Source organism: Cheilinus undulatus, linkage group 15 (genome assembly GCF_018320785.1).
Source record: "Cheilinus undulatus linkage group 15, ASM1832078v1, whole genome shotgun sequence".
Lineage (NCBI taxonomy): Eukaryota > Metazoa > Chordata > Actinopteri > Labriformes > Labridae > Cheilinus > Cheilinus undulatus.
In genome coordinates, this window is record NC_054879.1 from 26,040,919 (window position 1) to 26,053,711 (window position 12,793).

General features: G+C 37.0%; 1 protein-coding gene across 1 annotated transcript in view; it reads right to left on the minus strand.

Moving 5' to 3' along the window:
- The window catches only part of cntnap5a (contactin associated protein family member 5a), a 253,581-nt gene extending 241,377 nt beyond the window's left edge, over positions 1-12,204 (minus strand). The window contains exon 1 of the mRNA XM_041807623.1: positions 12,053-12,204. Within this exon, the coding sequence (XP_041663557.1) occupies positions 12,053-12,125 (73 nt within the window). The 5' untranslated portion in view covers positions 12,126-12,204. The remainder of the gene's footprint in view (positions 1-12,052) is intronic.
- Positions 12,205-12,793: the final 589 nt, after the last annotated feature.

Genomic DNA, 12,793 nt, shown 5'->3' on the forward strand with positions numbered 1-12,793 from the left:
ATGAAGAAATCAAATTTCCCTTTAGTGGCAGATTTTAATAAGATTAACCATGTTTTCCTAAACTTAACCAACAAGTCTTATGGACCTAACCTAACCAAACAGAAATCACTTTAACAGCAATCCATGCAGAAATCTATCATGAGCAACATGGACTTGCTAATAAAGGTATACACCCCTAATATATCTAAGCCTTATTTTCTCTATCACACTGGTGTGATGGTATTGACACATCACTAAAATCAAACCTCCTCCCAATTGGCTCTGATGGCTGAAGAGGTCAAAGAATGGGGGCTGGAAAAATTAGATTGATTTTTGAGGATTATTGGCCATTTTATTGAATGGGCTACTGATAAAGAAGGTCAAAGGGCATACATGTGGAGAATTTAAAACTGTCTTATTCCTGTCAATCAATAATCAGGCCAAATATTGCCCTTTAAAACCCAAACCTTTACCCATACTCTTTCCTAAACTTAAAAGGTGTTGCTTAAAAGCATGTCTTCACTGCATACAAGTATCATGCATCACATCAAATCCCGGAGAATTGGCGACTCATTTGAGCCAAGGCATCCATGGAATAAATCCTTTGCTACTCTGTGAATTTCCCTTTTGCTTTTGTAAAATCTCATCTAGTGCTTTAATTTCCAAGATGGACTTGTGTTGCATTGCACTGACAAGGATTTAACAGCGGTGAGTTAAGTTATTTTGCCTCAGTTGAAGTGTAACATTTGAAACACAGCTATGACTATCATTAATACACGATTATCTCCATTTTAGTAAAACAAGCTCTGCTGAGTGAGGAAAAGGAAAGAAAATTAAAATAACATTTCTGTAGGACCCTCTCTGTGCTAAGTCAATCCCTCTTGTTTCTTGTTCTTCATCCATGTTTATTCAAACAACAAAAGGGAAATAAAATATAAAATTGTTGTAAAATTGGCCCTGCTTCCCGCTGCATCACTTACCGGCTATTAAGACAGTAATAGGAAGCAACTAAATTGAACTAATTTTGTCACCCACGTTTGTGGCTCATGCTAAGATGGGCTGTTAGAGTAATGACAACTTTTTAGTGCACTTAATAAGGGTGCTAATTAAGGAAATGATCCATTGAAATCACATTTTAAGATGTGCAACAAGGCAAGTCATACATATATGGACAAATGTATTTAGCCACATCTGTTAATTACTGAATTCGGGTGTTTCAGTCAGACCTGTTGCAACAGGTGTATAAAACACCTATCCATGCACACTCTATTTGCAAACATTTGTGATACTAGATGGGTCGTTTCGAAGAGCTCAGTGACTTCAAGGGATTGCACCTTTGCAATAAGACAGTTGTGATATTTCATCCCTGCTGGATATTCCAAAGTCAACTGTAAGTGATATTGGAAGCATTTCAGGACAACAGCTACTCAGTCATGAAGTGGGAAGAAGGATCAACGACTGAAGGTGCATGGTGCATAAAAGTCTCCAACACTATGCTGATTCCATAGCTGAAAAGCTCTGAACTTCCACTAGCAATGTGAAAACTGCTACGGAGCGGAAGCTTCAAAAATGGGTTTCCATGGCTGAGTCCAATGCCAAGTGTCGGGTGGAGTTATAGCACACCAACACCGGACAGTGGAGCGGTGGCAAACTGTGCCCACTGTGAAGTTTAGTGGAGGGGGGATAATGGCATGGGGCTGTTTTTCAGGGTTTGGGCTTGGCCCCTTATCTCCAGAGAGAACAATCTTAATGCTTCAGCATTAGGGCTAAACACTTTGGGAAAATAATCTAAATGCGCTTTTGACCCCAATATTGAAATTGAGATTTAATATTCAGTTATTTTTACAAATATTTGTGAGATTAAGCTTTGAAAAAAAAATATCTAATAGCAATTATTTTGGCTCATTGCAAATGGAATATAAATGGTTGTACTCAAGGGAAAGATGATTTTACGCTTTCTCATTTAAAATAGGAAAAACATTTATTCATTCAACAAATATTGACACTTGAATGTTTGCACAATGTCAGGAGCATAACATACTGCATCAAGAAATGTATTAAACATATATCTTAAAACAAATTTCAGGTCAAAGAAACGTTGCGTGTTCTGCGATTTGAAAATTGCATTAGGACTTTTGTGATTTAATCAAAATTTCTACACTGCAAAATTGCAAAATTGCCCTGCACTGTTCAGCATACCAACAGATTTTGGACAATGCTATGCTTCCAACTTTGTTGCAACAGTTTGGGAAAGAACCTTTTCTATTCCAACATGACTGTTCCCCAGTTCACAAAGTAAGAACTATAAAGACATGGTTTGATGAGTTCAGTGTGGAAGAACTTGATTGGCTCACACAGATCCCTGACCTCAACCCCACCGAACACCTTTGGGATGAAGTGGAATGGAGATTGCAAGCCCTGCCTTCTGGTCCAACATCTGTGCATGACCTCATGAATGCTCTACAGAACAAATGGACACAAATTCCTAAAAAAACCTCAAAATTTTGGGAAAAGCCTTCCATGAAGAGTGGAGGTTGTTGCAGCTACAAAAAGGAGCCAGCTCCATATTAAAGAACATATATTTGAATACAATGTCATTACAGTCTCTGTTGGTGTAATGGTCAGGCACCCAAATACTTTTGTTCTTATAGTGTTTATTTTAGTAGTTATTCATGGGTCCCATGCACAAAGACTCAAGTCTTTACATGGGACAGCTGGTGTTTGACACAAACCCTTATTCCTTTACTATGTTATTCTTATTTCTCTTGTAATCTTTTTCCCATTCTATCCACTTCCTTTACAATATAGAGGCCCAAGAATAATCCTAAAACAGATAGAAGAAATTACATTTAATTCAGTTCAACCTTTAGTTAAGTTTCCAGGAATCATCAAGGGCTTCATCTTATTTTAAATGATTCCATTTAAAGTTACAAAGGGGTGTATTTTGAGTTATGATATAAAATGACCTAGAAAGAATGACATTGAGCTGCAAATGATTACATGGTAGTGCAGTTTGATTTTTTTTTTTTTGTTTGTTTCTCTTGGTTTTATTGTTTGCGTGCAAATTGTGGTTTGCTGTTGTCAGGCCAAATTTCCACTAATGGACTTTACATTTTTGCTCTGCCCACTGAATAATTAATAAAGGCAGAAAATGTTGTTTCAATACATTTGTGGATAGCTCTTCAGGTGCCACTTGGTCGCCAATTACTGTAAAGGTCACACGGATACATTATCAGAAACAGCTGCGGTAAAGTGACACATAAAGCGTCTGACGCATCTGGTGACGTACTCCACGTCTCTTTGTTGTGAAATGAGAAAAACCATGAGTGTCTGCCAAAGGTCACATGAACCAGCCATGACACATCTCCTCTCGACTCCTTCTGCTTCTGAGCGGTAAATACGAGAGCAGCTCTTTGACCTCCAGGAGCATCTCAGCATTTCATCAGAGCTCAGCGTGTCAGAGCTGATCACTGCACACATCCAAGAACCCCACAACTGTCATGAAAGAGTAATGCAGCTGTCAGTTTGGCTCAGTTCCTCACCTGAACATAAAGTGCTTAAACCCAAACACGTGCCCGGTGTCAAAATCACCCTGAGAGAGTGAAGGTAAACACTAAGACCCTATGATTTATTCACTCTTAGGATTTAATATTTACATATCTAAGTCTAAAAACTTGCGTCTTCTTTGTTTTTCACTCTAAAACCCCAAAATACAGCAAGAAAGAAAACACTATAATGATGATTTTGCTCAAAGCAGAGCTAAAAATTCAAACAATGCCCTAAGGGTGCAGCTTCAAGGAGAAGTCATGGGGTAATTGGAATAATTGGGAGCAGGCAAAGCTTCACTCAATAGAAGAACATCTGATTCTCATCCTAATATCAGAATTTTAAATTACATGATGGGTTATACATGTGCATGTGTAAGCAGAGATGACATTTAGGCTAGGAGCAGCAATCCTAGAGAGTCCAAAATGCAAAGGTCAGTCCTCAGGGGAGCAGGAGTATCATCGGTTAAATTAAATCAGCCACTGCAGACAATCCAACGATTACCTGTATGTAGATACATTTGGAAATCTATCAACAACAAGGTTCAGTTTGTCTGGATTCCTTTTTTGTAAAGCCAAGGTAACTCAAGCTTCCTCGCTCATTTATTTATCAGGACAAATATACAAAATTTATGCTATCTTACTTTGAAAGTCCTGAGTTTTCTTCCTGCTAAAGTTTACCAGCAGTGTGTGAAACTTAACTGAAATATTAATCAGAAAAAGAAAAGAGCAAAACAGACTGATATACAAAAGGTCTGAATATTTTGACCTCGTGTAAAATCCACTCTCACACTGACAGACTGGGCTTTGGAACCTCTTTTATGTATCTGTATCTGAAATATGGATGTCCCAAGCCCAAAATGTTACATTTTGATATGATTCTATAAAAATGAAATAATAATTTGCCTGTTTTGATGCCCAGGCAACAAAAATAGATGTTCTAGGCATCCAGCATGGGTAATTTCTTGATTCTGCAGCCAAAAATTGTAAATAGAAGACCTGCAATCTGTTTAAATGGCATACAACTGTATTGTTTTATTTAGATTAAATCATGTGGCATTGTAGCCAGGAAATGTAAGGCATTTTTAAAGATACAGATGGTAAGACAAAAGCATGTCTGCAAATATCCTTATGATGATGTTGGTTTGAAAATAAAAATGCATGCCAAACCTTACAACTGGTTAAAAAAATGATTGTCAATTGTGAGAAGTACTCAGTATGATGGTTACTTACGGACTACAAGGTAATCTGCTAGAAATGTTTGGTGGGAAAGGAGAATTGTCTTTAATTTAATTTAATTTTATTCATTTTTTAAATGCATTCTTCATGCACAAGTTGATATAGTGCAGCTAAATGTTTATAAATGTTTGAACTGACTGTTAAGACAAGATGCTGAGATTAGGGATGCACAATATTGCATTTTAACCGATATTCCAATATTTCCAAATTCTTAAACTCCACAAACTTAAGTGGACAAAGAGCTGATAGTAACCATGTTGTTGTAAATTACAAGAAGTGTCAGGCTATTTAAAGTTGAATAACTTGTGCTATTCCAGTGACGCTGCCCATGCTTTCAAATAGTCTATGGAAGCTGTTCTAGTAAACCTGACACAGAGAGCATCACAGTTTGATGGGTTTCTGTAACATGTGTATTCAAATGTATCACGATATGTAAACTAACCTGTTTGGGCTGCTTGATTATTGCAAAAATCTTTATCATGATTCATTTGATTGGTGTAGGGTTTAAGATTAGGAAACACTTTCACTCAATGACTTCAGCTCTGAAAAAAAGCAAAAAATGAATATAGTTGGGTGACAGGCATTGACATGTAAGCACAACGCAGCATGCAGCACATTTTCTTTTATCACGATTACCTTGTCCCCATGGTTGTGGGAAGCCAAAAGTTGTGATTAAATTTGATAACTGATTAATTGGCTTAGAACTATAAACATCTATTGAAATTCTGTAAAAGATGTGCAAATGTATGCAAGTTTCTATCATTTACTCTAAGTTGAAAAAAGGAGTCTACAGACTGAGCAGTTGGTGGCACTACTCATGAAACAGACCAAAAAAAAAAAAAAAGGCTGGAAGTTGCACTGCATTACTGTCCAAAGTCTATAACTGGGATGCTAAAGAGATAAAGAAAACAGAGGATTTACCTGCATAAATGGAGTATGGGGAGCAGAGAGTCTTGTGGCTAGTTTTGCCCCATGTACATGGGCAGCCAGGGTTCAAGTCTGGCCTATGGCTCCTTGCTTACCTCATCCTCCACTTTCAGTTCTCCTAGCTTTATCCCCTGTCCTCTATGAATAAAGGTCTATCGAGCCAAAAAAAAAGGAAATATTGACAGCTTCGAACAACTTTTCCTAAGCTTCTGTGCTCTTCAGAGAGTTCTTGTAACATCCTTTTGTTCTTTTTTGAGTTAAATCCAGAGACGTCATCATTGTGAGTTAAAAGTGTTTCCACTGCAAAAAGTTGCATTTTCCTTTTATCAACTTTTCCAACTCTTTCAAGCATTAAAAAAAAAAACTTTTTTGAAGGGGATATTTCAGGGATGTTTCCCCCCATATATTGTTTCACGGCTTTTATGTACAAACTGATTTGAGAATAAAACCTGGTGAGTGAAAACACAATCAAATGAAACCTCAAAAAGAACAAAATGACAATGAAACAACAAAAAGATGGAACATTGGTACATATGTCTTGTAAAACTATATTCTGCATGCTGTTTATTAGTTCATTCACACTATTTAAAGTAAAACTTCAAGCATGCTCTCTTGTTGTCATGTTATCATCAGCTGTTTACATCATCAGCCTCAGATGACATCATCAGCCACCAGCGATGTCTGAACTCCACCTGGGGTTGATCTAGCAGCACAGGGTAGAACCGTTCAAACACTCTATGCCACTGTAGGGTACAAGCATCAAAGAGACTGAGGATAATTCTGTATTACATCCCAGTAAAATAAGTGTGTAGTGTTTGAGATTACATCTATGTAAAAAAATGTTAGCTCGAATCATTTGTCTCTCCTGATTCACATTGTGAACTGCCGTCCTATTTATGTTCTCTAGCAGCCGTCACCTTCAGTCCAGTGGGTTCTTCATGTCTGGAGTTCCTTGAACTCACTCAGTCTTTAAAAGAGCTGCTCTTGGTCTGAGCAAGAGTCTGGTGGTTCCTAAAGACTTGAGGTGATAGAGCCTTCTAAGCCATAGCTCCAAAACTATGGAATAATCTGCCCTTGACTTTGCCCTCTGCAAAATCTGTTGGTGGCTTTTAAGGCCAGTTAGACACCTGTTGATGTCGATCATCCTTTTTGTATGCACGGTGTATTATACTGTTTACAATATTTGGAAAGAGCTCTAGACTAAATACTACTATCTTACTTAGTTAGAGTCACCTTAAAATTGAGTATTGTGTCAGTTTGTTAGAGTTTAAAAGCAGAATTAGAGATCATTTAACCAGAGTAGGCAGTTTTTTCTGCTGAATGCTGCTAATTTGAACATTAATATAATCTTTACTTGTTAAAGTTTATTTTTTGCTATTCTTAAGGAATTTCTTGTGCTGTTATACTTAGTTCCGAACTTCTTTGTCAGAGATTTATGAGTCTAAGTGGGAATACTCCTAGTTAAACAAGAGGCTTGAAATCAAATTCAAACAGAAAAGTAAATAAAGAGATTGTATTAAAAGCAATTCATCTGCAGCTTGTGGTGCTTTTAAGTTTAACTCAAATATCTTTCTAATGCTTACACCACCAATGAACCAATAGCATGTGCATCACGGAAAAATCCCTTTTAATGATCGAGGCTCTACATCAGTAGTTCCCAAAGTGGGGATCAGGACCCCTGCAAGACACTGAGGGGGACATGGGATGCGTTTCAAAAGACCAAAGCAAAATTTAAAGGACTTAAAGTAGCATTTTATACTGTAAAAATATCCTTAAAATGAGTACAATGTAACATAAAAACAATAACTATCAAGTGAGATTGGTGTTTAAATAAAAAGTAATATGCACAAAAAACTGCTTTGTGCAACGCTGTTTACTTTAACCACCTACATGAATGGTGGGGGTCCCTGGTCTCTGCTGCTGTTATTTCTGGGGGTCACGGGCTGAAGAGTTTGTGAACTCCTGCTCATACAGGGCTTGTCTTTGGGTGGGTTTGCATGGTTTTAACTTGATTATAGCTTCCGTCATTGTTCCTGCTCCTGAGATTTCAGTAAGATTTGCTAAATCAGTCAATATATAAATATAAATTGCTTAGAAAAACATATTTCATTGTAATCAACTCCCTTTAAAATGATGGTAGAGATAAAGCTACCTTTAGGATTGCAGCACTTTTTAAAAATTAATTACATGGTTCATAATTACTTTTTTCTGAGCGTCAAACAAACACATGCATTTCCCTTATTCTCAACAGCAACACAGTCTTGCAATAAATCCCTTGGTGCAGCCTCAATTTTTATTACAAATTGTGTCCATAAAATGACCAAAAAAAAAGCATCATAAGGATCTTTTGCCATGTGACAATATTCATAACCCTTCAGGATCAATTTCACACAGACCAGTAAAAAGCCGTAGCCCTCACATTTCAGACGCTGACAACAGTGATTTTTTTCTATCGTATTTCCTTGAGAAATGCCTTAAATGACTGGCGCTTCCCGAAAACTCCTCTAATCCTCACATCAAATTGGATCCACTCATGCAATTAAACACAAATCTCAAACTGTACGTCTTCAATTTTAAAAATGAAACCCCTTCTTTCCTTCCCCTTCCCCCGTGGGGAAAAGCAATCTGTGTTTAGTGGAGGCTCCAGCAGCCTGTGTGAGTGTCTGTCTGCTATTTTCACGATAACAGCAGCAGCAGCGGCAGCAGCCTGTACACACACTAATACAGCTGTGACCAGTCAGCAGTTTGTGCTCTCCTTTCAGCACACACTGACTCCTTAAAAACATCACATGAAGCCTGAAGGAGCGAGGGCTGAAGAACAAAAATCACATCTCAGAATTGTTTAGCTGAATGGCAATAGATGATATATATCTCTATTGGCTCTGCAACAGAATAACAATGGTTTTCACAATACCAGAATGATAAAACATGACTGAAACCTGTTTGATACCATAACAACAAAAATACAAGCCCTACACACACAATGGTGATTTTTAATTATTGCAGACAAACTCCTGCAGAGATAAATAAATTGCACACTCTTAAACACCATATGTTTCACAGTGATCAGATCCTCATTGTTTAGCGATCTCTGGTATCAAAAAAAAAAAAAAAAAAAAAAAAGCCTGCTGATCTTCAGTCATATCTTTAACCACAAGGGAGAGAACCATCTGAATTGCACAAATACACTGGCAATATTTGGGAAAGTGGGTTGAACTGGCAAGGAATGAGATAAACTGCGATGAAAAGATGGAGTCCAGGGCTAGTGTTTGGTAAATAGACTGGTTACAATAAAAATGACAACAGTAATATGATTATTGACCAAAAGATAATGTGTTTGAAATTTTAAGACCAGGAATGGGCAACTTGTTTACCAAGAGGTCCATGTAGCTAAAGGGGTATATTGGTATAAAAAGCCAGTTACTTTCAGATCACTAACTCTGGGGCAAAAATGAAGCTTTCATTTTAATCAATCACTCTACTATTCCTATTTTAAAGCTGTACAGCTAGTTAAAATGCAAGGTTTAATGAGATCAACACAGGTGCAAGTTTAAGCTACCTTTTCAATATAAGAGACTTAGTGTTTACTACTCATTAACGTATATTCATTAAACATTTCGATACACTTAAGTTTTTCTTCATAAAAAAAGTTTTATATAAACAGCATCAGTCAATAACATTTCTTATAAAGAAAAAAAAACAGAGATTATACAGAAATATTGTCACTTCATATTCAGGTTTGTGCACAGTGTTGTATTTGGATCTCCACACAGTTTTAGTCATCTTTTCTTCATGTTCACAATTTTTCTTTCATAGAAAAGTCATTTTTGGGTCATATCCAGTGCCAATGCACTTGTGCAAGTTAGACAGTGGTACCTATCTCCGGTTTAGCTTAAATGGGGAGTCATCATTCATTTTGTTATTTTATCTGAGAATTTTTATGCATCAAAACTGAATTTATGCCTGTGATATTGAGCAATTTAGTTTCTTAAAACATCTAAAGCTGAAAGCAAACTTCTATACAATACCTTAACTGCAGAAATATGTTGACATTTAGAGTTGGTTCATCTGGTGAGGAGCAAAGAAAACCCTTGCCAAACTTTAAAAAATGTTGCCAGTATATTTGAGCAATTTAGACAGTGACAAAATTTGATAGCTGGGTTTTTCTTTCCACAGCAACAAAAATATAAGTCTTAGACATTAAATTGTTCTCTTCATTACCAAACATTGTAGGCAAACTCTTATAAGATACCTTAACTGTGCAAATATGTTGACAGTGACTGGAAAGGTGGATTGATCTAAAGAGGAGCTAGAACTACTGTCAGTAACTGGCAGTTCCACCCACCAATGTTTCCAACATAATAACGCAATATGGACGCAACTGATTAAGTCTAAACTGGGATGATCATGAATTTAATTTAATGTAATTTAATTTAATTTAATTTAGGAACATTTTTTATAAGTAAAAATCCAATTGCTGACTATTTGATTCGACAGAAACAAAAGCAAAAGTCATGGACACCCAATTATTGGGCAATTAATTTCTCCAGTCATGAAAAACTGCAGGCAAAATAACAAAACTAAATTTGCACAAATATGTTTACAACATTTAGAAAAGTGGGTTGCATTGGTGATGAGCAAGCAAAACCCTTACTATTTAGCAGTACCAGCTACTTCTCAAAATGTTGCCAACATATTTCATCAGTGTAGACAGTGTCACCAGTTGCAAATCTCTGTTTACACAAAATTAGGGCTTATATTTTCTTTCTCTAATCTAATTTAGGAAACATTAGTAATTATAAGTAAAAATGGTATTGAAGGCTCTTTTATTTCACAGCAACAAAAAAACTGAAGTCCAAGGCAGCCAAAATTCTTCAAACTCTGCAGACATGTGGAAAAGTAGGTGGAGCTGCAAGAAACAAAGGAAAGCCTTACTACTTGGAAGTTCCACCCACTTTTCAAAATGTCGTCAATGTATTTATGCAATTTAGACTGGGCCACCAGTTGCCCATCCTTGCTTTATTTCAAATGCAGAGTTATCATTTACTTATTTACTTATTACTTATTATTACTTATTTATATTATTTAATTAGTAAAAAGTATAAGTTAAAATTGTTGCTGGCTATTTGATTCCACAAAATGAAATAATAGAAAAGAATAGAAAATAATGTGGAAATCCAGGACACCCAATATTGGGAAATTTGTTTGTTTCAGTCATCAAAAATCACACTAAAACTATAAAATGTCTACAGTGGCAAAATCTTAACTTTTTAAAAAGTGTGTAGAACCGTAATCAGCAAGGAAAAGCATCGCTCTATGGCAGTTCCTTCTACTTGACTTCACTGAGATTTGATCACTCTGAAAGACATGGTATTTAAAAGTATACAACATTTTGAAAACCTCTATTTATGAAAATGTTGCCAATGTTTATGTGCAGTTTATTAAGTGCTGTCTCTCTTTTTAGGGAAAACATGACATCATTAACTTTCTGTACATTTTGAAAGTCATTTGAATAATGGAGATTTGATCATTTTGATCACATGGTGTGTAAGTATATGGACAATTCTGAAATCCTGAAAATTCTGATGATTAAATATGAAAACTGACCCCATAGTGTGTGTCTGTGTGTTCCTTTTTTTGTTCCCGTGGCCTATCAGCAGTTAAACATATTGTATCCATAACAATAATGCTCAGAAATTGAATGAAATAACTAAAATTATTACTCACCATTAAGACTTAACATCTAATATGTATTATCTAATGGTCTGTGACAATATTACTGTTGGTGGTTCTTACTGTCAGCAGTCTTTTCCTGAGCATTGACATCGACATGTTTCTTAGAAACATCAAAAAAAAAAAAAAAAAAAAAAAAAAAAACGACAGTCCTGTCCTATGTCTCCTTTGAAAACGTATCTATAAATCTTAAAAACTCGATATTTGCCCAGCCCTACGGTGTGTCTGTGTGTACTATTCTGTCGGATAACCCTGGGCTGCAGAGTCATCGCACGGTTTCCACATTTGACTCATGAATGGACACAAATGAACCTGTTTGCTTGACCTTCAACGCGCACTCACGGTCCAACCTGCTCTACGGCGAGACGCACAAGTGAGGACATATCTACAACTTGTTCTCCCGCATCATACACACGGAAATCAACCATAAAAGTACTCCTTAAAGTAGGCTGAAAACGGCGAAAGCAGCGCGGATAAATCCTTCAAAGCCACGATGGTCCCTCTGCTACAAAGCGACGGCAGCCGTGCGTAAAAACTTGGCCGCTTTGAGCAGCGTCAGTCTGATTTGATACAGCAGCGTTGAGAGGAAAGAAGCAGAGCTTACAGGTGAGTTTAGGTGAAATACTTACAGTGAGCAGCGGCTGAGGCTCCGCTGAAGACGCTCAGAGAATAAAGGGTAACCACATGCAACAGAAAAACCATCTTCCCAGCCGTGGTGAGGTATTATCCGTGCGTCCGCGGTGAAATAAGCACACAAAACAGAGGTGAGATTCCTCCTCGCTCCTCCAGCACGGAGGGATAGAAGGAGTGTGATGAGGAGGAGCAGACCGCTCCCACGACGACTCTCTCTCTGTGAGGGACCACCTCTCTCTCTCTCTCTCTCTCTCCCTTCCTCCCTCTCTCTCTCTCTCTCTCTGTTTCAGTTTTTATTGGCAGAGCAGCAGCATTGTGATGCCCGAGCATCGACATAAAAAATGCAGGGCAATACCAAATATCCAGGGAGAGCAGAGTGTGCTGCAGCAATTCTCAAGTATACGACCTCATCTGAAAACACTGATAAGTTTATTGTATTACGAAGGAAGAAGTCAGATAAAAGCTTTAACATTTCAAATATCCTTCAGCTTTTTATTGATTTCTATTTTTAGTAGCAATTCCAGCTTTTAGAGGAGGATTCAGCTACCTTATACGAGGTTTTCTGGACAGATTTATTCCAATATCATGTACTGAATTGTCTTAGCTAATGAGAAAAAAACAGTTGAGCACTGAACATTGCTGCCAATGTTTCTAGCATATTTATAAGCAAAGGAACCTCATTTTATAGCTGTGAATGGATGCATCATATGTGTCATTTGTAAACAAGCAGGTCAAAA